We start from the raw sequence: 25,925 nt of genomic DNA on the forward strand, positions 1-25,925 counted from the left end.
ATGTCATGAGTAAGTGATTCAATCACTGAATCATTGAAATGTACAAGAATGTTTTGTTCAAAAACACTGATTAATTTACGAACGAAAGACACCTAGTTCAAAACACAGCACAGAGAGTGAGTTGTGCTTGATGCTTTGTCATCTTTTAGAACTATTTTAGCTGCCAAATAAGAAATTGATTAACTAATTGTCCAATTTTTGGTCTGAAATATAAGTTATTTCAGATTATTTGCAGTTGTATAAAAGCAATCACACTTGCAATTGTGCTGATGTTCCGTATATGTAATACAGTATATAGAACAACAGTACTCTTGCTTGTGTAATATTGCTTGATTATTAAATGCTGTAAAAAAAATATATTACTTCATGATCCCTAAAGCATTTATTTTAACAATCTGATTCTTACCTTTAACCACTTGTCCACACACTTGGCATGAAATTCGTGGTTACAGGGTAATACTCGAAGTAGCTGCCTTGACTCAAAATCGCTAAAGCACACAACACACCTGCAAGAAAATCCAAGCCACAGCAGCATAAATGATCAGGTCACAATCAAAACGTCCAAGAGATATGCTATCTAAAATAGAGTGGCAGGAACTCGAGAACACTTACAGAGTTTGTTCAGATTGGTGGTTCTCTAAATTGAACCTGTAGGATGGAAGTTGCTCTATATCAGCTTTCGTTAGTCCTCGAGGTTTCGCTTCTCCAAGTCTCTCAGCAAGATTTAATAATGCCTAAGAGAAAATCACAACAGTGTGTTCAAAACTTGTACAAAGTTCTCGACACAAACCATAATAAGATGTCACGTGTTATGTGAAAACCAGGGCTGTCGACTACCATCGGATCAATTCAAGCATGATGTACCACCTTGATGTTTTTGCAAATCTGTGACATTAGGGGGCAGTCAGCAGGCCTTGACAAACCAAAGAGCAGGCAGCACGAGTACACAAACAAACAATTAAAAATAGCGCATACGGAATAGGCCAATAATAGGGTTACGCTTAATGATATGGAAATAAAACAATACAGAAAGTGGCTTTAAAAGTCAAAATATTGTGTAAATGCTTCACTTGTCTGCTGTCACAATATACAGTATGTATATGATGAAGGCTAACACATTTGAATTATCAGCATTGTATTTCTTATATATTATATGTATAATTCTTTAAATTGTTATACACTAAATTATGTATATTTGGGGGGTTTTCACAGTAAATATTGATATGCTATTAATTGTGATTAATTTCATTAATGAACTAGCACATCATGCAACTCATTCGATTAAAAGTTTTAAACAATTGACAGCCCTAGAGAAAACAAATTATGACTATAATCATTTAGGACAAGCCTGTTTATAAAAACAGTGGGCAAAATCCACGTCCCACCAGGTGATGATTCTCTGTGAGTGTTTACCTCATAGTTCTCCATCTCTACATCATCTACATCCAAGTCCAGGCTGATAGCAGGACCCACAGCTGTCGGAGGCACAGGAAGCATTGAGCTGCCAAAAACACACAAATAATTTGCATACACTCAATGCAAGGGTAATACAACTGTTTTAGATTTGTTTTTCTATTGCTGAGAAATATCACATAAGGCATCATAACCATTAACCTGACTCATATTGGGGTCCTAATCACCCTGTATGCATTTATTTAGCAATAATGACTGTACATTATCCTTTACTTATACTGGGGGAAGTTGGATGCTTGATTATGATTGGTTGACAGACGTTCTAAGGTGTGCACGGCTTTAAAGTAGTTCCAGGTCTTGACAACGGTCAATAGCACGTTGTTAGATTATTTCAGTTATTTCAAAGAGCCGCACAGGCTACCACAACAAAATAACCAAATAAAACAAACACATTGGCTGAGCAAATCAGATAAAAATGACAATTTCTATGTTATCAGAAATTACTTACCACCTCGATTGTGCATTATTTTTCAATAATTCATCAAAAAAAGTCATCAATTATTCCTTACTTAGAATGTGAAACAATTCTTACAAAAAATTCATGCGTTTAATGTGTGTTAATAAAAGTGAAACTCTTAGAGACTCTCACAGGAAGTATGGTAGGAATCCAGGGTAGTAGGGTGGTGGAGGGGGCGGGGGAGGCAGAGGCTGTTGTAACCTGTACCTCTGTCCAGTCATACGCCTCGGCAGCATGTGCGGATATGGCTGAAGATAGAGAGACATGTTAAGAACACACAAGTTAAATCATCAGAGTTACTCTTCACAATGTAGATGTTGTCTTCTCTAAACCAGCTTTTGCGACAGGGGGAAAAAACCCTGGAGCAAACTGCAGTTAACTGTGGCATATAAAAATATAAATACTTTCTGTAGAGACCACTGTAAGTAAGCCATGCGTAGGTTTATTTCCCTGAAAACTGTGAACACGGCAACTCTGTGGAGCTATCAAAACTTAAAAGTTGTTTTTTGGAGTTATTTATAACAAATCTAAACTCATTTGCAATGGTGAATGAAAACTTTCTCTGAACAGCGCAAGTGAATCTGAACATCAACTGTCAAACAGTTAAAATGTATAAACATACAAGTCCTTTCACCAGCTTTAAAGGAGATGTAACCGATTAAAGCCATTCTGGAACTTCTACGAGATTGAGCTGTTAAATAAGACATGCCCCCTCTTTCCATTACACCGAACTGTAGAGCAGTGCGTCTTCTCACGGTTGTCAAACAAAACCATAACAAAATAACATTCTCAGCCCTATCTACCTACCTACCTACCTATCTATCCGTCTGTCTGTCTGTCTCCTATCATCCATCCATCTATCCATCTCTCTGTCTCCTATCATCCATCTATCCATCTCTCTGTCTCCTATCATCCATCCATCTATCTATCAGTCTCCTATCATCCATCTATCATCTATCTATCTATCTATCTATCTATCCATCCATTTATCTGTCTGTCTGTCCGTCTCCCATCATCCATCCATCCATTCATCCGTCTGTCTCCTATCATCCATCTGTCTGACTGTCTCCTATCATCCATCTCCTATCATCCATCCATCCCTCCCCTATCATCCATCCATCCATCCCTCCCCTATCATCCATCCATCCATCTCCTATCATCCATCCATCTGTCTCCTATAATCCATCCATCCATCCATCCATCTATCCATCTCCTATCATCCATCCATCTCCTATCATCCATCCATCTGTCTCCTATCATCCATCTATCTATCTATAAATCAGATAAAATCTATCAATCCATCCATTTAGCTGTCTAATTATTTATCCACAAGTTATCTCAGAGCACTTATTTCAATAATATCTTTCAGAGAAAACAAATATTTTCTGCATACCATTCCAAAGAAATACATCACTTACAACACTTTTAAACTGTTACTCTATGCTATCTATCTTTCCCTCCACTTATCCATCCATTAGGGCTGCAACTAACGATTATTTTGATAATCGATTAAACGAGGCCATGGTTCTCAGCAGGAAACCGATGGAGTGCGTACTCCAGGTAGGGAAGGAGGTATTGCCCCAAGTGAAGGAGTTCAAGTACCTCGGGGTCTTGTTCACGAGTGAGGGGACAATGGAGCGGGAGGTTGGCTGGAGAATCGGGGCAGCGGGGGTGGTATTGCACTCGCTCTATCGCACCGTTGTCACGAAAAGAGAGCTGAGCCGAAAGGCAAAGCTCTCGATCTACCGGTCAATTTTTGTTCCTACCCTCATCTATGGTCATGAAGGCTGGGTCATGACCGAAAGAACTAGGTCACGAGTACAAGCGGCCGAAATGGGCTTCCTCAGAAGGGTGGCGGGCTTCTCCCTTAGAGATAGGGTGAGGAGCTCAGTCATCCGTGAGGAGCTCGGAGTAGAGCCGCTGCTCCTTTGCGTCGAAAGGAGTCAGTTGAGGTGGTTTGGGCATCTGGTAAGGATGCCCCCTGGCCGCCTCCCTAGGGAGGAGTTTCAGGCACGTCCAGCTGTGAGGAGGCCTCGGGGAAGATCCAGGATTAGGTGGAGAGATTACATCTCCACACTGGCCTGGGAACGCCTCGGGGTCCCCCAGTCAGAGCTTGTTAATGTGGCTCGGGATAGGGAAGTTTGGGGCCCCCTGCTGGAGCAGCTGCTCCCGCGACCCGACTTCGGAAAAGCGGTTGAAGATGGATGGATGGATTAAAAGTATACTTCCATCCATCTATCTATCTAGAGTATATATATATATACACTGTGTGTCTGTCCGTCCATCTATCCGTTAGTCCATCCATTCATCTATCCTTTGTCTGTCTATCTATATGTCCATCCGTCCATCCATCTGTTTTCCCATCCATCTATCTATCTGTTCATCCATCTAATCATTTATCCTTTTATCCTCATCCATCTGTCTATTCCTACTTCAAAGCTGTTTAGTATAATATATAACCTTCAACCTTTAAAACTTTCAGACTATCAAGCCAAAATCCAAGTTTGCCTTGACCACCCTTCCTTTTCTAGTTATTTTTGCAAAAATGTCACTTAAGTGATTTTGCTCAAGGGAACATTTGTGATAGCTCACCAATCAAGCTTCTAGGGGCTTGAATCTTGTAACTTTTGGCTTACCAGCCCAGGTCTAGAACTACTAGTTCAGACCACTAGATCTTTATTATTCTGCACATTAAGGGCATTGCTTCTTAAACCTTTTGCATAATGTCATTACCTATATTTATGCAAATGCTGCTCATTTGAATCACTGTTTGAATTGTGATGAGGAAATTGATATAAGGCAATGACTCTTACCACTCCATAGGGTAGCTCTTGATGGAGGGGCTCTTGGGGGAGGTACTGGAGTGGGACAGAGGGGGTCATTGATTGTGGATGGTGGGCTGGAGGATAAGAGAATGTTCCTAATGGATGCTGGTCTCCTCGCAGATCCAATTCATTATCCACCCTCTGCAGAGGCTAAACACACAAGGGAAAAAGTCACACATCTGTAACAACAAAACTTCTCTCCCTTTAGATTAATGCCATTATTAAAAATGTTTGTCATTTAGTCACAACAGTATACAGCATATGGGAAATTATTACTCTAAATAATTTACCAATTGCTAATTACTTTATTAGATTGAAATGGGATTACTAATTATTCAGTCAGTATAGTAATCACAATGCAAGTCTTTTTTTCGATGATATGCTATCATTTAGTATTAAATTACCTTTTTTGTAAGTAACCGTGTAGTAAGGACAATCCACTCAGCCTCGGAGTGCTGATCATGGTTTACTTTGTCTTTTTAATTTATTTTTTTTGCAAACTATACGATTCCTTGCATATCAAACAAACATACAGTGCTGTGAAAAAGTATTTGCCCCTTGCTGATTTGTTCTATTTTTCATACTAAATTATTTTAGATATTCAAACGAGATATAAAACAAAGGCAACCTGAGTAAACACAAAATAAAATTTTCAAATATATATCTTTTTTTATTGAAGCAAAAAAGTTATCCAACACCTATATCACAAATGTGATAAACGAATTACCCCCTTAAACGTAATAGCTGGTTGTGGCACCTTTAGCAGCAACAACTGCAACCAAATGCTTCTGATAACTGGAGTTCAGTCTTTCACAATGCTGTGATGGATGTTTGGCCCACTCTTCTTTGCCGAGCTGCTTAAGTTCAGCCACATTGGAGGAATTGAGCATGAACTGCCCGTTTAAAGTTCTGCCATAGCATCTCAATCGGGTTCAAATCAGGACTTTGACTAGGCCACTCCAAAACTTTAATCTATCGTCTTTTGATCCATTCAGAGGTGGATTTACTCCAATGCTTTGGATCATTGTCTTGCTGCATAATCCGGTTCCACTTGAGCTTCAACTCACGGACTGATGACTGGATGTTCTCCTTTAGGATTTTCTGGTAGAGAGCAGAACTCATGTTTCCCTCAATTATTACAAGTCGCCCTGAAGCAGCAAAGCATCCCCACACCATCACACTACCACCACCATGCTTGACCGTAGGTATGATGTTCTTTTTGTGGAATTCTGTGTTTGATTTATGCCAGAAGTAATGGGACCCCTGTCTTCCAAACAGTTCAACTTTCGACTCATCAGTCCACAGAACTTTCTCACAAAAGGTTTGAGAATCATCAAGGTGTGTTTTGGCAAAATTCAGACGAGCTTTAATGTTCTTCTGGATTAGTAGTGGTTTGCGCCTCGCCACTCTTCCATGTATGCCATTTTTGGCCAGTGTCTTCATGATAGTGGAGTCATGAACAGTGACCTTTTTTGATGCGAGAGGGCCTGCAGTTCCTTGGATGTTGTCCTTAGCTTTTTTGTGACTTCCTGGATGAGTCATCGCAGTGCTCTTGGAGGAATTTTGGAAGGTCAGCAAGGTCAGAGTTGGATACTATATTATGACTATTTGTTTGTGCAAAAACCTTTACTAACACTAAGTAAACCTCAACAAAAATAATAAAGAAAAAAATAAAAACCATCCACTAGCATCGTGAAGTGGAATTGTCAGGCTTATCAAAAATTAATATGTTGTGATTATGAATAATCCCACAGTGTTTGTACTTTTTAAGGGAAACCTGTAAATGGCTTACTTATAGTGGTTTCTGCACATTAAGATGTGATATGAGAAAGTACATGCTGAAACCAATTATGAATGCGATTTCATAGATTTGGGGATTTAGTAAAGAAGGGAGTTGGTTTTGGATAACGTTTTTGCTTCAATAAATAACATTATCATAAAAGATTTTTTGTGTTTACTCAGATTGCCTTAGTTTTTTGTTAGATTTTTTTGAATGTTTTTTTCTTTTTGTAGAGATTTACACAAAAACAGAAGAAATCAGGATGGGGCAAGTACTTTTTCACAGCACCGTAGACAGATGCAGGGCTCAACAATAAGGACTGCTCGATAGCCCGGGGCCAGTGTGAGAAAGATTCAGGCCAGTTGATAGAACTCTCTCTTGCCCGATAGGGCCAGTGCTACATTTATAACATTAGTGCAAGTAAACAAGCAAGAGAGCACAAAAATTACACAGAGCGAACAAAGTCTTCTAAACGAGGAGCGAGCGCGAGTATATTTATCTCGCAATGACGCACAAATGCATAATATACTGGACACGCCAAGGTACAGTCCTGAGCATGAACTCTCCTAGCACTGTCCACACTCTTTTCCAAGTGTCTTAGCAGCAGCTATTACATGTTTAGAAAATAGCAGGAAGAAAACCCCAATTAAATGAATTTTGTATAGGGATTTATCGTCTTGTGCAACATGTTAATTATCCCTACACATTCCCTGTTCACAGTGTGTGAAATCCCCAAATTTATTAGTTTTTACATGTTGGTGAATATTAGTAATCCACACATTGGAACACAAGAAATCAACAGTTTCTTTCAATAGGACTGAAAATCCATGTCTCTCCATGCATGTGCTCTCGTAAAGGAACAGAGCACTAGTTTTATTCCCACTGTAAAAAACAAACACATTTTCGCTTATTAATTCACCTTTAGAGATGAAGCGCTGAATGAGACTTAATAAACTTTGTTAAACCCCAGTTATACACGTGTCTGGAAATCACGAGCTGCTCAATATCCAAAATGTAAGTATACATTTAATTAGGTAATGTTTAGGTAATATTTTTTTTAAAGCCATGATGGTAAAAACAGCTATTTGTAATTTTTGTGTTGGGGCTTGTGAAAATTTAGGAACATCATTTAGGAACATAATTTAAATAAGCCACTCATTTCTAACATCGGGATCCTTCAGAAGGCTATGCAGATATGCAGTTTTTCCACAGCGAGGAACACAACATCTGGGGACCTTTCCTTACATCTTAATCTTTTTGTTGGTTAAAAGCAAACTATAGTAACAACAGTACCACTTTCAGAAATAAAGTACTTCCAACCGCTCACTACACCATGACGATTACGCATGTTGTGGAGGCGGGGCTATTCAAATGACCACTGCTTTCCTACATCCAGGGTTCCTACTCTTTTCAACCAATGAATTTCAATAACTTTTCCATGACTTGAAAAGCTAATTTCCAAACCCAAACATTTAGCATTTCATTCTGAAAATGGCACAGAAATCACATATTTGCAAATTAGTAAAAACAAAACCACACCATTGTTTGATTAAAGTTAAACTGAAAACATCAAAATGTTTAATTTAACACATTGCGTGAATCCTAAAATTGGAGGGTCTCAGTTAACAATAATATTTGGGTCTGAACCGCGGTCCGATTAAATCATTAACGTGAGTACAGTGACAGCTATTTACGACTGTAACTAGACAACACAAGAAGACTATTAAAGTATTGATCTCTTTGGATTTACCACCAAAACTTTACATGCACAGACCGATACTTGTGTTTGTCTCTCACGGATGCATTGCATGTGCAATAATGCTATGAATATTAGCATTCATCTGTCGCAAGCCTGCGTGCGGATACATTGCAAGAGATGTGAAAAATGTGAGGTGCTCTCTGAAGGCGATTTAATTGGACAGAAGCAGATATGAGAAATGCATTATATCAAAATAATTTCAATCGGGAGCCTGCAAAGACACAAATTCTACATCATCACAACATGATTTGGTACGATTGAGTTTATATCAGCAGCAAACCTTCCTGGAGTTTACATGAACAATACCCCAGACCACCTTCTTAAGCAGATGCGGGTGCGGTTCTTGGGTGTGCACCCAAGTTCGGAAAACAGCATTCACATTATCCAAACGAACTGAACATTGACGTCATTTGAACCCATGTGCGCACCAAAAGCGCTAGTGTGAAAGCACCACAATTGGTCAGATATTCTAAATAACATGATAGCATATATTTTCTAAATCTTCACCATGTGTTTTTAATCCAGTGCAACATAACATCCTGATTAAATATTTTAGGACAGGGTATAATAAATAAACATATATTTGTAAAAATTCCAAGATTTTTTCCATGACTTTGAAGATTTGACTAATTTCCATGACTTTTCCAGGCCTGGAAATCACAATATTAAATTTCCCTGATATTTCCAGGTTTTCCATGACTGTTTGAACCCTGTACATCACTATGGGGCTGATTTTAAAATGAGTTGTTTTATTAGGGTGGAAACATTAAATGCTCTTTTTGGGCTGGAGAGACAGTTTTGAGTTCTGAAACTTGCAGTATGTTTTTATAGTACAATGACTGCTTATATGTCAAAATATCAAGGACAATTTTATTCCTCAGTGAAGGTGAGGGCATGGTCGAGCATTCGTCTGGAAGAGAGTTGGCGGTAAGGGTTCTCACCTGAAATTAATTGCTGGTAATTGCTTGTTTCTGTGTTCGCAGTGAGAGATGGGGGAAATAAAAGGGCGAGTCATCAGAGTGTGAAAGATAGAGAGCCCAGCTGACAAGCTTTTGTGTGTTGGTCGTTATACTGAACGCTGCCCTGATTTAGTTACCCCTTTTGGATTTATTGTTATTTGCATTGTTTTCTTTTTCGCTGTTAAGCGAGCGTGTCTTCTATTTAAAAGACAAGGTTTGGGATTAAAAATTGATGTCTGCTGCTTCCTCATTCCTGTGAACTTGTTACACTCATGGCATGACCCCTTTAACCTCTACATCTCTGGGGTATTTTTGGGCTGCTGCCTGCAATTTTTCACACATCTTTTTAAAAGCTCACCATTTACACATGCTATTGATTATTGCCAAATATTGGTCTAATTTTTTATTTTTATTTTATTATTTTAGAAAACTGCCAAAAGTAAAACCAGATATAAAGTTAAGCTATTTTTGGCTTACAGCAGCAGTTATCTGCATATAAAGGAGACATCTGTATTTGATGTCTTACAGAAATCATATATCAATTTGTGATCCGTTTGAAAATCTTTTGAACTGCGCGGTATTAGGACAACAAAAATGGTACTGTCTCAATGAGAGCTTTCATTTGATATACGATTTGTAGGGGTGTGTAAAAATGTCGATTTTCCGATGAATCTCGATCTTCATTTAAATGATCTCGATATCGATTCTTAAAATCACAAGATCAATCTTTTACACTGTGCACAGCACTCCACTACAATGAGAGGAAAATCGCTTGCACTTGCAATCAAATTTCGCACCATGCAATTAAAAATGTATATTTTTGGCAGCTGGCTAGTAAATGTTTAGATTTCAATCACCAGTAAATTAATTGTGTAGTACAGTGGTGGAGTATACAGCAGTGAGATCCTTTCACTGCCTGTTGAGTAAAAATTGTTCCATTTAATATGTGTCCAAAGACTTGATACACGTGAACCATTTATCACTGAAACATGTCTCTTAATACCTTTTCTGTTCTTTACAGTCAATTGTTGATCATAAACCATAAAAAAAATTAAATAATTCATTACAAGCATGCATAGCACAGATGAGATAAAGCCATTTGAGTCTCTCTCATTAACATGGGCTTATTTAAAAGACTTTGTTTACAGAAATGCAGGATTCACTTAAAGAGACAGTACAGGTTTTTAGCACGTGTTCCACAAATCAATGTAAATACCTGTAAATAGTACAAATTATCCAATAAAACAATACATGCAATATAATATTATACTTATTGATTAAATACATTGATTTGGTAATTTTTTAAAAGCTAAAATGTGACCAAAATGATGAAAAACTATTACATATTAAAACTAACCCAATTTAATATAATCAAATTAATATTTTTATATTGTACCTTTTAGATGGTCCCCTGTATAATTCACAGAATTAGCTGGGAGATAATTTATTTCATATGCAAGCAAAAGGGACATTATAACTGAAATATACCCATATGAACAGATAATAAATCGAGAGCTTGAATCGGGAAATCTGTATTGATACCAACCCCTCATGATTTGTCTATTGATAATGTCAAAAATGCATTGATCTGTGAAAAGTTCAGATTCTAAACTTTCAAACGATACACATATGCCAGAGTTATTCAGAGACTTCAACCACAAATAAATATTACATTACATATAAATAATAACTTTTCAGCGTACACATTTAAAATTCAACCCACAATTCACTCCTGGACTGAAGCATAATAAAAACTGAAAAGCTATATATTAAAAAAATACATAAAAAAATGCAATTCACACAAATCAATTGAATACACCTCTACTATGATGAACATGTTTTGAGTTCAAAGTCATTTTGCTAAGTTTTCTGGGGCTTAAAGACAAAAATGCCTTTACCCCCCCTCTTTTAAACTACATCTTTATCACATTGAGGAACCTTGTATACATTTCTTACATTTGCATTAATGCATTTGGCAGATGGATGTTTCCAAAGTGACTTTGGGTATTGAACCCATGACCTTGGTGTTGTTAGCACCATGCTCTAATAGCTCCAGGTAAAAAAAACATTTTTAATTATAATTTGCACAAAATAAATTTATGAAATGCACTCACCATGCGCGGGTGCTGTGGCTGTAAGGGGAGAAACTGATTGAGTGGAGGCAGATGGGGAGGCTGGTGGGGTGGCACTGGAGGACTGGGATGCAGGATAAAATGCTCACTGGAGATTAACGGTGGAAATGCCTGATAGGACACCGGCAGGTGCTGCATGGTGCAGGCCTGAATGAGCTGTAGGGAGAAAGAGAAAGATACACAAAGAATATTAGTCACTTTAATCATAAATGCACTCAAAGTTGGTACGCATGAGCATTTTGTCGCTGTTTTGAACAGAAAATATGTTATGCAGCTCAAAGAATCAGCTTTTAATACAGGCGATGAAACATGCAATATACTCTGACCAATAATATATTGCACATTTCCAATATTCCGCAATGCATTTTAGCAATCTACTGAGAGATTCACATTCAACAACATTTCCAAGGCATTAGTATACAACAGCTTTCAAACTGTAACAAATATCACTGACTAAAGAGCATAAGGTCTGGTCCACATTTCCACTTATTCTGTCCAAGAAACGCCCACTTAGACAGGAAGCGCAGTCTGACTGACCTGTAAAATGATCAATCACAGTTTATTTTGTTTTTATTTGCAGTTTAGGGGCAGGGTTATCTAAAATAAATTATACCACAAAAAAAATATATGGGTGCAGAAAAAATAAATAATAGTAAAGTAGTTAATGTTCTGAAACAGTACAGCACATAAAATACAACGTGCACAGTATTTCACAGATGTAACTAAAAAAAACGAATCAGAATTTACAGTTCTGATATTTAGTTTATTTGCTACTCAGTATTTTGTTAACACGACTCTAGGCTCAGTTTTGTTTGCAATATGCATCAGACGGTCAGTGAACAGACCGTGGGCAGTCTGTGTGTGTGCTATGTCTGAGGCTGACACTACTGTGCATATACTATAGACACTTGATTTGCTCAAGTGCCTTTAAGGCAAACAGGCCTAAAAACATATTCAGCATTCCCCAGCACAATTTAAGACACTTGAACTGCACTATGGCCACATGAAAAATACAGAGGTGGGTATGTTGATGCAAATGCAATGACTTTTGACAGTGCAGATGAAAAAATTAGTAAAAACTGCACTTATCTCTTATACCAATGTCAAAGATCAACTACTCCAAATGCTTATTCGTTTGCAGTTAGAATGCCAAAAACAGCATTTAAAAAACAAATACAGGGTTTTTCTCAAGGCACCTTGATAACTGCATTAAAAAATATAATAGTATGATAATCAAATTGTGAAAGGCAGCTTTGAATCAATGCCTCCCATGCAAGTATGAGAGGGACGTACAGAAGATACATTTATAAGGAAATATCTTTGACTAAGCGAACAGGTGGGCATAATGACTGCCTGGAACACACACACACACATCAGGCTGATGTAAAGCTGGAGTGATGGGACATGTTAGGTGTGCTCTACACAAACTTCCACATATTCCAGCTCTTCCTTTTCAAACTCACTGGAGGAGGAAGGCAGCAGAGCAGAGAGAGCTGTCCGCTGAACATTACCGAGCATGCTGGGAGCTGCTGAGCATTGCAGGCTGGGATAGGTTGCCCGGTGTGGATGGGAAAACCGTGGGTCGTCACTGTGGTAACTGTGTAAGATATCGGAACTGATCCTTGATGCATCTTCAAGGACAACATAAAGTTTAAGTTACTTGTTAAAAACACATGACTTAAACATATTAGAATATTTACATTAAAAAAATGAGATTAAATTATTTTATCACAATAAACATATTAGTGAAAAGTTGAATTGGAATATTAACATGAATATTATAATTTCCTAGTATGTAGTGTGTTCCCCTTTTACTTGATTACAGCATGCACTCCATAAGTTTGAGCAAAGCTTAATGATCCATGTTATCCAGCATGAGAGTGTGTTCTAAAGAGCATCTTGCATGCTTCAGTTGAACGAAATTGTGATCAATGGCACAAATTTTCTTATTGTATTAGCAACTGAGAAATACAGCATAATCTTAAATATTCTTCTTTATTTTGTCATTATGTTTGTTTAAAAATTCTAAAACTGTTTATTTTCAGGTATAAAGTAGATATTGAATCCCAGATTATCAATGTAGACTTTAATATCAGGGTCAAAACAAACAACTGATACATTTGCTGTGATGTATGAATGAATATCTTTTTTTTTCTGCTAATACCTGTTCATGAACATCCACCATGATGGAGCTCTGTTGGGGGGGTTGTGTGGCAGTATGCAGCATACGTGGAGGTGCACTGTTGTGGCTATATTGCCTGGACTCATCTAAGGGAATCTGCTGATGCTGGGAGAAGACCGGGTGGTGGAAGTTCTCATCTTGATGCAGGGAAGTGTGTACAGCAGGTCTATCTCGCTGCCCCCACTGATGCCGAACTTGAGGACTAGTACATGGACACACAAATAATGCACGTAAGCAATCATTTAACAGGCACCTTTTTCCCCCAAACAGATTACTTGTCCCTGTAATGTTCTTTCCAAACAGAACATTACAGGGACAATCCCCCTGGAACAAGCTGGGTTAAAGGAAAAGGTACTAAGGAGAAAGCTTATGGATTGCCCCTTGTGGGACTTGAAAATGTAGGTTACATCCTTGTAGGTGCTTCCAATTACCAGCCCATATTTTTTCCCACTAGGCCACAGCACCTCCAATTATGGACAACTAACTAAAAATAAGGCAAACACTCCTAAAACACTGGCGATAGCTCAATGTTTGCTCATTGCGGGAATTGACCGTACAACCTGGTTACCATCCCAGATCTTTAACCACTAGGCCAAACCCCCTCCACTGATGGATTATAGACAAATATCGGTCCACAATTCATAAAACACTGACGATAGCTTGAGCATTGGTCCTAGCGGGATTTGAACCTGCAACATTTATCAACTAAATATTTATCCTAAATTTACTAAATAATGGTGGTATCGCATTGATTGACCCGACGAGACTGCAACATATAACCTTCTATTTACCAGCCCAGATTTTTAACCACTACACCAAACTACCGCCTATGGGTGGGCAATATGACAAAAATCTTTAGGTATATCACGATATCAGTAATGTTATATCACAATATAGTGTATATCGCAATATATATATATAATTTTTTATTTTTTTTTTCTTTCTTTCCGGAAAACCAATAAAAATAAGTTCACATAATAAATAACCATATTGTAATGCCTATATTATTTAGAAATAGTGAGTGAAATAAATACTTTTTTAATGAAAACCTCTTCCGCTTTCATATTTTTCTCTTTATTAAGAACTTGACAGTTAAAAATAAAATAAACACTCAGTTTTAAATCAACCTTACCATGATACTGAATTTTTAATTATACCACATTTCAGTATATGTCGTTGACCAGATTTATTATAAACTTTCCTCAATAAACTGAAGATCTTTTCAAAGCAAAGTAACAAAGAATTTATCACATAATTTTAGTAGAAAATACACAACGAACATAACACGTCTTGCAGAAAATAAACATAAAATATATTTATAAACATTTCTTGCACAAAAAATTTAAAAAGGGACCTAGTATTGATGCTGACTACCACCCCTGGAGTCGTGAGTTCGAATCCAGGGTGTGCTGAGTGACTCCAGCAAGGTCTCCTAAGCAACCATATTGGCCCGGTTGCTAGGAAGAGTAGAGTCACATGGGGTAACCTCCTCGTGGTAATGATTTGTGGTTCTCGCTCTCAATAGGGCACGTGGGAAGTTGTACGTGGAACGCGGAGAGTAGCATGAGCCTCCGCAGTGTCATGCACAACAAGCCACGTGATAATATGCTCGGCTTGACTGTCTCAGAAGCGGAGGTTACCTCAATCCACCACCTGGATTGAGGTAACCGTGCCACCACAAGGACCTACTAAGTAGTGGGAATGTAATTGTCACGCAACAGTTTCCAGATGACATTTTTCTAAATGTACTTTTGTGAACCAGATGTTGCACCCATTTTAATAACAAGCGCCACTTAATTTTCTTAACTTTTCTTTTGATCACATCAGCAAAACTTCATCAAATGATGTGTAGTCACCTCCATCTCTGCATGTTAAAGAGACGATCTAGTTATCTGGATCACAGTGACGCAAAATCGAGTTTGTGGGCGCATTTGCTCCGTTATCTGATCTGCATAATTCCTTGAATCTGGCATTAAACCAGCAAGGGCAAATACCCAGCAAATTAATTTCCCTCTCAAGCTTGGTTTCAGTTTCACGTAAACCATGCCCACTGATAGACACAGTCAGTCTGCACACATGGATATTTACATACCATAATATAGCAAAATCTCAGTCGATTGACTCTATATATTGTCACCATGATATCATCATATCGCCCAGCCCTACCACCGCCAATTATGGATTACAGGCTAAAAATAATTAAAACTAATAAAACATTGGCAATTGCTTAGGAATTGCTAATTGCAGGATTTGAACCTGCAACCTTCATGTTACCAGCCCAAATTTTTAACCACTAGGACACACCTCCTCCAATAATGAAAATGTCCAAAATTCATAAAGCATTAGCAACAGCTTATGGAATGGTCCTTGCGGGACTTGAACCTACAACCTTCTCGTTATCAGCCCAAATCTTTAACCACTAGTGCTGGGCGATACATCGAAAACCCACAATATAATCACAATGATTTTGCTGACGATGTATATAATTCAACAATATTATGAATATCGCAATTATTTTAATGAGGCTTTTATTTGGCCATTAAGTTTCATAGAGTGCATCAGTAGGCTAATTTTCAGATCCTTCAGGGCTGTATAACTCATTAAAATAACATAAATGGAGGGACGAACATATGTGATTATTTAACTGCCCCAAAGGATGCGATAAAAGACAGATAAACATGGTCTATACAGGTGAAACTCGAAAAATTTGAATATCGTGCAAAAGTTCATTAATTTCAGTAATTCAACTTAAAAGGTGAAACTAATATATTATATAGACTCATTACAAGCAAAGTAAGATATTTCAAGCCTTTATTTGATATAATTTTGATGATTATGGCTTACAGCTTATGAAAACCCCAAATTCAGAATCTCAGAAAATTAGAATATTGTGAAAAGGTTCAGTATTGTAGGCTCAAAGTGTCACACTCTAATCAGCTAAACACCTGCAAAGGGTTCCTGAGCCTTTAAATGGTCTCTCAGTCTGGTTCAGTTGAATTCACAATCATGGGGAAGACTGCTGACCTGACAGTTGTGCAGAAAACCATCATTGACACCCTCCACAAGGAGGGAAAGCCTCAAAAGGTAATTGCAAAAGAAGTTGGATGTTTTCAAAGTGCTGTATCAAAGCACATTAATAGAAAGTTAAGTGGAAGGGAAAAGTGTGGAAGAAAAAGGTGCACAAGCAGCAGGGATGACCGTAGCCTGGAGAGTATTGTCAGGAAAAGGCCATTCAAATGTGTCGGGAGCTTCACAAGGAGTGGACTGAGGCTGGAGTTACTGCATCAAGAGCCACCACACACAGACGGGTCCTGGACATGGGCTTCAAATGTCAAACGCCTTACCTGGGCTAAAGAAAAAAAGAACTGGTCTGTTGCTCAGTGGTCCAAAGTCCTCTTTTCTGATGAGAGCAAATTTTGCATCTCATTTGGAAACCAAGGTCCCAGAGTCTGGAGGAAGAATGGAGAGGCACACAATCCAAGATGCTTGAAGTCCAGTGTGAAGTTTCCACAGTCTGTGTTGGTTTGGGGAGCCATGTCATCGGCTGGTGTTGGTCCACTGTGCTTTATTAAGTCCAGAGTCAACGCAGCCGCCTACCGGGACATTTTAGAGCACTTCATGCTTCCTTCAGCAGACAAGCTTTATGGAGATGCTGACTTCATTTTCCAGCAGGACTTGGCACCTGCCCACACTGCCAAAAGTACCAAAACCTGGTTCAATGACCATGGTATTACTGTGCTTGATTGGCCAGCAAACTCGCCTGACCTGAACCCCATAGAGAATCTATGGGGCATTGCCAAGAGAAAGATGAGAGACATGAGACCAAACAATGCAGAAGAGCTGAAGGCCGCTATTGAAGCATCTTGGTCTTCCATAACACCTCAGCAGTGCCACAGGCTGATAGCATCCATGCCACGCCGCATTGAGGCAGTAATTAATGCAAAAGGGGCCCAAACCAAGTACTGAGTACACATGCATGATTATACTTTTCAGAGGGCCGACATTTCTGTATTTAAAATCCTTTTTTTTTTTTATTGATTTCATGTAATATTCTAATTTTCTGAGATTCTGAATTTGGGGTTTTCATAAGCTGTAAGCCATAATCATCAAAATTATATCAAATAAAGGCTTGAAATATCTTACTTTGCTTGTAATGAGTCTATATAATATATTAGTTTCACCTTTTAAGTTGAATTACTGAAATTAATGAACTTTTGCACGATATTCTAATTTTTCGAGTTTCACCTGTATGTGCTTCAGAACGCACCGCCGTCATGCTGATCTGTGTGCACGTGTGGCCGCAGGTCTCATGGGCACGTGTTTTTAGCACAGTTCACCTGCATTGTGAAGTACGGCCAGTACAAGCATTCATGTACAAACGTGAATTAGTAACTTATTATACAAATCTACAAACGTGGAACAGTAAAGGAGAGTTTGACAGCAGTTCACAATATGTGAAACTCAGAACTTATCATACAAACATTGCCCCGTTTCATAATAAAAGCTCCTGGTGAAGGTGAAATCAACATGACTGCATGCAGTGTCAATAAAAACCCCAGTTTAGGGTGAAGTAAATAGGACAGAAATATATTAATTTATCTTTAACAAATATTATCCTGAAAATAATAACAATTCCATATTATATTATAGAAATAAACTTGACTGGGTTCCACAGTAATAATTCAGTATGATGCAATATTCACCTGGTTTCCAACAAATAAGTGAAGTTGTTTTTGCACACCTTGTTCATTCACAAAGAAAAATGTTTTAGTAAAAATTTATGAAGGTACATAAGATTTTTATTTGGCTTCCATATATGATTGTATGTTAAATATAAGTAGAAATGTGCAAATCAATGACAATGATTATTTTACTCCTTGTGTTAATTTAGTGAAAAACTGTGGGAAACATGCCTTCATAGTTTTTAAATAGATTTGTATTTAATGCCTTTGAAATATTAATTCTACATGGCTACAATGGCTGTTTAGATGAAATTATGGTTCCTCTGATAAAATAAAAAAAATCACTTTCATGCTATTTCAGAGCAAAAACATAATTATCGAGATGTATACCGAATTTAGTCAATTTGCTGAAAAATATTGAGATATAAATTCTGAAGCCATATCGCCCAACCCTAGTACTCACTAGGACACAACACCTTCAATAATGGATTGTCAGAAAAAATATGTCCAAAACTCATAAACCAATGGCAAAATCTTATGGATTGTTCATTGCAGGACTTGAACCTGCAACCTTCTGGTTCAAGGTCAGATCTTTAATAAATACACCTGTAGCCCAACTGAATGCACTTTAAATCGCTTTGGATAAAAGCATCTGCCAAATGCATACATGCAATTTTTAAATGGCAATAGATCATGGATTTCCCTTTGACGAGTTTGAACAAAAACCCTCTTGGTTAAAGCCCATATTTTTAACCACTAGGCCACACCACCTCCAATTATAGATTGCCAACAAAAATAAATCCAAAATTAAGAAAACAATGGTGATAGCTCATGGATTGTTCCTTACAGAACTTGAACCTACAACCTTATCGTCATCAGCCCAGATTTATAAACACTAGGCCACACCACCTCCAATTATAGATTGCCAACAAAAATACAGTGGGTACGGAAAGTATTCAGACCCCCTTAAATTTTTCACTCTTTGTTATATTGCAGCCATTTGCTAAAATCATTTAAGTTCATTTTTTTCCTCATTATTGTACACACAGCACCCCATATTGACAGAAAAACACAGAATTGTTGACATTTTTGCACATTTATTAAAAAAGAAGAACTGAAATATCACACGGTCCTAAGTATTCAGACCCTTTGTTCAGTATTTCAGTCTTTTTGGGAAAGATGCAACAAGTTTTTCACATCTGGATTTGGGTATCCTCTGCCATTCCTCCTTGCAGATCCTCTCCAGTTCTGTCAGGTTGGATGTAAACGTTGGTGGACAGCCATTTTCAGGTCTCTCCAGAGATGCTCAATTGGGTTTAAGTCAGGGCTCTGGCTGGGCCATTCAAGAACAGTCACGGAGTTGTTGTGAAGCCACTCCTTCGTTATTTTAGCGGTGTGCTTAGGGTCATTGTCTTTTTGGAAGGTGAACCTTCGGCCCAGTCTGAGGTCCAGAGCACTCTGAAGAAGGTTTTCGTCCAGGATATCCCTGTACTTGGCCGCATTCATCTTTCCCTCGATTGCAACCAGTCGTCCTGTCCCTGCAGCTGAAAAACACCCCCACAGCATGATGCTGCCACCACCATGCTTCACTGTTGAGACTGTATTGGACAGGTGATGAGCAGTGCCTGGTTTTCTCCACACATTCCGCTTAGAATTAAGGCCAAAAAGTTCTATCTTGGTCTCATCAGACCAGAGAATCTCATTTATCACCATCTTGGAGTCCTTCAGGTGTTTTTTAGCAAACTCCATGCGGACTTTCATGTGTCTTGCACTGAGGAGAGGCTTCCGTCGGGCCACTCTGCCATAAAGCCCCGACTGGTGGATGGCTGCAGTGATGGTTGACTTACTACAACTTTCTCCCATCTCCCGACTGCATCTCTGGAGCTCAGCCACAGTGATCTTTGGGTTCTTCTTTACCTCTCTCACCAAGGCTCTTCTCCCCCGATAGCTCAGTTTGGTCGGACGGCCAGCTCTAGGAAGGATTCTAGTCATCCCAAACGTCTTCCATTTAAGGATTATGGAGGCCACTGTGCTCTTATGAACCTTAAGGGCAGCAGAAATTTTTTTGTAACCTTGGCCAGATCTGTGCCTTGCCACAATTCTGTCTCTGAGCTCTTCAGGCAGTTCCTTTGACCTCATGATTCTCATTTGCTCTGACATGCATTGTGAGCTGTAAGGTCTTATATAGACAGGTGTGTGGCTTTCCTAATCAAGTCCAATCAGTATAATCAAACACAGCTGGACTCAATTGAAGGTGTAGAACCATCTCAAGGATGTAGGGATGCACCGAATTTTCGGCCGCCGAAAATTTTCGGCCGAAAGAGAAAAAAGGCCGAAAATATATACCTCCTCGCCCCGCCCCTCAGTGCTCTGATTTCACTCTGGATCGATCTAGCCCTTATCGCGGCGCTACCAAACAAAGGCCGATCATGTCAGCGGTGTGGAAATTCTTCAAAGTTTCTGATAAGGACATCAAATTTGCGATCTGCAGTGTTTGTTCAGCAGAACTTTCAAGATATATATATATATATATATATATATATATATACACACACACACACACACACACACACACACACACACACAGAGTACAGCAAGAGATTCTACAGGAAAGCGCCCCGATCCACAGCAGTGCCACACCTAGCGCTGCTACAACACAACTTGAGGCGTATCTAGCTGAACTACGCCAGAAGCGACAATCCCCTTGACTACGGTCGCATTAACAAAGACCGCTTTCCTTTGCTTGCGCGGATTGCGCACAGGTATTTATCTGCCCAAGCACCAGCACAGAGAGTGAGCGACTGTTCAGTGCAGCATCTCATGTTCTTGATGAAATGTAGCAACTTTTGTTCTTGAAGAGAAACCTGTCACTTGTACTTAAATAGAAACCGGTCCAATATGACGTGTATAGCAATTACATTACACTTGTTCTTCACTTGAGGATATATCTGTCGTTTACAGTTGCCTTTGGATTTAGTTCAATTATTGCTGTTTTGCACTGTTGTTTTGCACAATAATTTTCACTTAAAGTGTATATACGTTTACATAAACAGAATAGAGCACTGATCTATATATATAATTATATATTATAGTTCTATATAGATCAGTGGAATAGAGGCCCTCTGCCATTCTGTGTTCTGCCTTTTGTTTTAATTAAAATTACTGTTGCATATTAAACTTTTTGAAAGATGCTAGCTAAGTTCATTACTTGACTGTTGTTTTTCATATAATAGTTTTCTAAAACTTTACATTATTTGGATAATTGTTAATAAAATCTGTAAAATTAGATTTTTACAGAACTGAAAGAAGAAGAATATTTAATATAGTTTTAATATATTTTTTGTCCAATTTTGGTGTTACTTTCAATAAAAGTGTGATTTATTTTTTGTTTGTAGATTTCAATTCAGATTCATTAAATTCATGAAATTAATGAAAAAGTATAAAATTAATACAATTATACACAACATTTTTTTTTTTTTAAATAGGTAAAAATTTCGGTTTCGGCCCAGAATTTTCATTTCGGTGCATCCCTACAAGGATGATCAGAAGAAATGGACAGCACCTGAGTTAAATATATGAGTGTCACAGCAAAGGGTCTGAATACTTAGGACCATGTGATATTTCAGTTTTTCTTTTTTAATAAATGTGCAAAAATGTCAACAATTCTGTGTTTTTCTGTCAATATGGGGTGCTGTGTGTACAATAATGAGGAAAAAAAATGAACTTAAATGATTTTAGCAAATGGCTGCAATATAACAAAGAGTGAAAAATTTAAGGGGGTCTGAATACTTTCGGTACCCACTGTAAATCAAAAATTAAGAAAACAATGGTGATAGCTCATGGATTGTCCTTACAGAACTTGAACCTACAACCTTATCATCATCAGCCCAGATTTTTAAACACTAGGCCACACCACCTTCAATTAAAGGATATCAACAAAATATATAACCGTTTTTGGCTGCTGTAAAGAAATTGCAGATTAAACGAGCGATCGCTTTGTGCATCAAAGTGAACACAGTGGGCATCTCACCTTCTCCTCAGGTGCAGAGGGGTGATGCAAGGCTCCCCGACGACCCTCCTCTGGTTTAAAGGGGCTGTTGATGGCCGCCTACTCACTGCTACTTCCCATGGTCGCATTTGTGACGTCGTGCGAATGAGTCACACCTGGGGTGGGGGACCAGTATTGCAAGAGGCACTTGTGTCAAACAACCTCTAACAGAGTAATTGTCGTAACTCTGTCCAAAACACAAGAAATAGAAGAACAAAGAGGTTTTGTGGGTTTGTACAGCAGAGAAAGACATTTTCAGTGCAATAGTAACAATAACAAGCCAAACAAAAAAACGCATTTAATGCAACAATTGAGAAAGTGCTAAGTATTTTATAGGCATTTCAGACTACTGTATGTTTAATGATTTTTTAACCCTGGGTTAAATCAATTTCACTTATTTTGACACTGCTTTAAAACAATATTATGAAGCATAACCAGGGTTATTTTAGCCTAAGGTAAAAAAAAAAAAACTGACCCCAAGTTACAGGGTTTGCACACTGACCACTGAATTTCCATTGACCTTTCCAGTTCTTTCCCTGATAGCACACGAACATCACCCAGACGTTTATTTGATGTGTGTGTTTACACCTGGAAGATGTATTTTTAGGTTGTTTGCTCATCTGCAATACATCTATATGATGTTTCCTCTCGGATGTCAATAAGACATTCATCAGAAGTCTTTGAGATGTTTATGATTTAGAATGTTTGTAAATCTGACCTTTTTATGATGTTTAGCAGATGTTATTTAGATTGTGAAACTTTCCAGATGAAAAATGTCAAACTATCTGGGCCTGATTCCCAAACGAATCATTCAGACTTTTGTAAATCGGTTCACCTGATTCATAGAAAATAACCTACTCAAAAGATTAATTTGCTATCACATAACAATTATTTACTCTACAGAAGAACTAGCTGATTAAATATTTAAAAGCAAACTGTATAAAAAATAAATAAACGTTCAATGATTCAATAAACTATAAAAACGTTCATGATTTTTCCCGGCCTGGAACACAACATTAATACTCCCTGGCATTCCTATACAAATATATGAAATATGGCATTATATGCTAAACACAAATAATATTTTCATATATGGGTTTCACTGATAGTCACATACTTGTACATATATTTCAAAATACTACAGAAATTGCCATTTTCATACATGAAACATTTTCCCAAATACTAGTGGAAATATATATATTGTGTACATATGCTTAACTACATAATCTAAAATGTTATATAGCCTATGTTCATATGGCCATATCAGATTTTTCATGTATTTCGTGGTTATGGGAGCATTACAAAATTGTCTAGGCAGATTTTTTTTTCTCAAACTCAAAACGGTGCAATCTTAAAGAAGTATACCAACATTATCCTCAACAAGCTGCTCACTAGTGGATTATATATGGCCTGTGCCATTGGTTCAAAACAAGTTTAATCGTATTAGTATGCCAGAAGGCTGGGTGGCCTGCAATACCACATTTCTAAACCATTTATGTCACAAACTATAAGACAAAAATTGATAGACCATTACGGAAAAATGTAGAATGAATAAAAAAAATGGTATCCTACATTTTTGATCATTCCTTATCACCACCTTATCACAATGGGTGGAATATGCATTAATTCGTATATCTCCTCTGTAAACATGAATACACTTTCCAACATAATGATACACTTTACATAAGTTAAACGCACAGAGCCACGTTTATTAGAAAACTAATTTCGTCAAATGTTGATAAAAGAACCTGTGTTTAAGGGAAAGACGGCGCAGATGTGCCACAAAGAGGGGGAGCTGTAACTTCAACAACAAAAGCGTGGAGTGCCATGTGCTCCGATACAGACAATGCAACAACAAAGGAGCGCCACCAAACACAGTAGTACCCTACGTACTTCACATGCGATAATAATATATAACGGCTAGGTGATATGATTTAAACACGGCTCATATTTGACACGACGGGTGCGCACATCCCCCATGTATAAACCCCTTCAAAGTGTCACTGTGGCCCAGCAGCGCACATCAACAACAGCACAAAAGAGTCGCGAGGCCGAAGTTTTCCATATGCCCGCGGGGCTCGTGTAAACTGCAAACATCCACAGGTGCGCTCATGCTTTAGTAAACACTATTTCTCGGTTGCACTGAGCTTGTGCGTTGAATAAAAACGAATTGCATTCACTTCTCAAGTGCTTCGCTGCTACCGTCGTTAGCACATAGCTTGAGCGGACAATCCCCAAGCCCTAAACAGGAAATGCAGGGATGCCCGTTTGACAAAGGGAAACTAGCTTGGTTTAAACGCCAGAACTGAGCCATTTGAACGTTTTAAATGCAATGTTTGGAAGTCAAACTGTTTACAGTTGTATCAGAGGTGGTAAACGACAGCTCTGTGTCCGTTGAACCGCATTTAAAGTGTGAACGTACCAGCCGAGCTTACTTGTTTTCAATGGCGCGAGTTTCCAACTCGTCCACGCGATGTTTGTTGGCGACCAAAAACGACGCAGGCTGTTTGGTTTCGTGAACTTGCAAAGTGTTGCGAGAGAAATCGTCCAGACAAACTAGCAAACGCTCAAGGCTCATAAGGAAGTCTCCTCCGTTTCCTCATTTACTTCCACGAGCTTAAGGTTGTTGATGTTGAATAGGCACTGATCTCCAGCATAGGAAACTCTATTCTTCTGCAGACGAACATCTGTTAACTTATCTCCACTTGTGAGCCTACAAACTTGCAATACCATGCAATTGTTGTTTTCTTTATTATTAGGATATCCGATGCACTCAAGCTATGTTTGATCTGTGACATTCCTCGCTCCGTGTTTTCGGTCCTGTGTCGTGTGATGTTCAATATTGTTGTGGTTGTGTGCATGTATAGTCACGCCTTCTTCCTCTACTCGAAACCTCCGCAAGAGATCGAGGCAGCCAGTCACTTATGAGATATTGTTGGTGTCTGGTAGAATTGCTCCAGCCCTAGTCCCAATTTAAAGTTTGTACAAAGTAGTTTTTTTTTTTTTGCAGCAACCTAAAGGTACAATGCTTTTGCAATCCAACAGATGGAGTCACAGATCATTTTTGTTGTGAATGTTTTCTTATCACAAGACAAAAAGTGCTTTAAACAAAGCAGGGCAATGATTCTTGGCCCCCTGACTGTATACACATGTATACACACCTCTCACCCCATTAGCTACGGCCCTGGGCAGAGCACTTGGATTCTACCAAATCCAACGCCATGTCATGGGAAATGATTTACTATGCCATTTTGAGGTTGCATGTGTAGTCTCTGATAAGGAGGAAGTAGTTTGTCACAAGGAAAATGTAGCAGTTATCGGACAAGGGTGATGCAGCCGACAACACAGCCATGTGGAAATGATCATTTAACAAGACAGCATCTAATTAATGACTTCCTTATAAACAAGCTTGTATTCATGTCAAAGCCCAGGGTAAATATCATTTCAAATCAATTCAATCAGCATCTCAACTTTAAGCTGGGATCAGGGCTGGAACAAACTGCTATTTGCAAATGAGAACGTTCTTCTTATTCTATTTAAACTTCTGATTATTCATCTGCTCGAAAGGTAACTTGTGGTCCTCTTAAAATTTTGACCCTCTCCTATGTCTCATTACATTAAAGGATAA

The 25,925-nt window shown here is 38.3% G+C and overlaps 1 protein-coding gene across 4 annotated transcripts in view; it reads right to left on the reverse strand.

The window, feature by feature from the left end:
• LOC127659841 (RING finger protein 44) overlaps window positions 1-25,925 on the reverse strand; it is a 41,584-nt gene that overhangs the window by 7,708 nt on the left and 7,951 nt on the right. Inside the window, exons 1-10 of one of the 4 annotated variants that reach the window (XM_052149795.1) lie at window positions 24,733-25,130; window positions 22,280-22,484; window positions 13,550-13,769; window positions 12,849-13,016; window positions 11,368-11,541; window positions 4,744-4,905; window positions 2,063-2,178; window positions 1,414-1,501; window positions 613-734; window positions 407-506 (exon numbers count right to left, since the gene is read on the reverse strand). In XM_052149795.1, coding sequence (XP_052005755.1) covers window positions 407-506; window positions 613-734; window positions 1,414-1,501; window positions 2,063-2,178; window positions 4,744-4,905; window positions 11,368-11,541; window positions 12,849-13,016; window positions 13,550-13,769; window positions 22,280-22,386 — 1,257 coding nt within the window. In that variant the 5' untranslated portion in view covers window positions 22,387-22,484; window positions 24,733-25,130. Of the gene's footprint in view, window positions 1-406; window positions 507-612; window positions 735-1,413; window positions 1,502-2,062; window positions 2,179-4,743; window positions 4,906-11,367; window positions 11,542-12,848; window positions 13,017-13,549; window positions 13,770-22,279; window positions 22,485-24,719; window positions 25,131-25,925 lie in introns of those variants that run through there. The other 3 variants (XM_052149796.1, XM_052149794.1, XM_052149797.1) reach the window with 3 other exon arrangements.

This window comes from Xyrauchen texanus, chromosome 19, assembly GCF_025860055.1.
Source record: "Xyrauchen texanus isolate HMW12.3.18 chromosome 19, RBS_HiC_50CHRs, whole genome shotgun sequence".
Lineage (NCBI taxonomy): Eukaryota > Metazoa > Chordata > Actinopteri > Cypriniformes > Catostomidae > Xyrauchen > Xyrauchen texanus.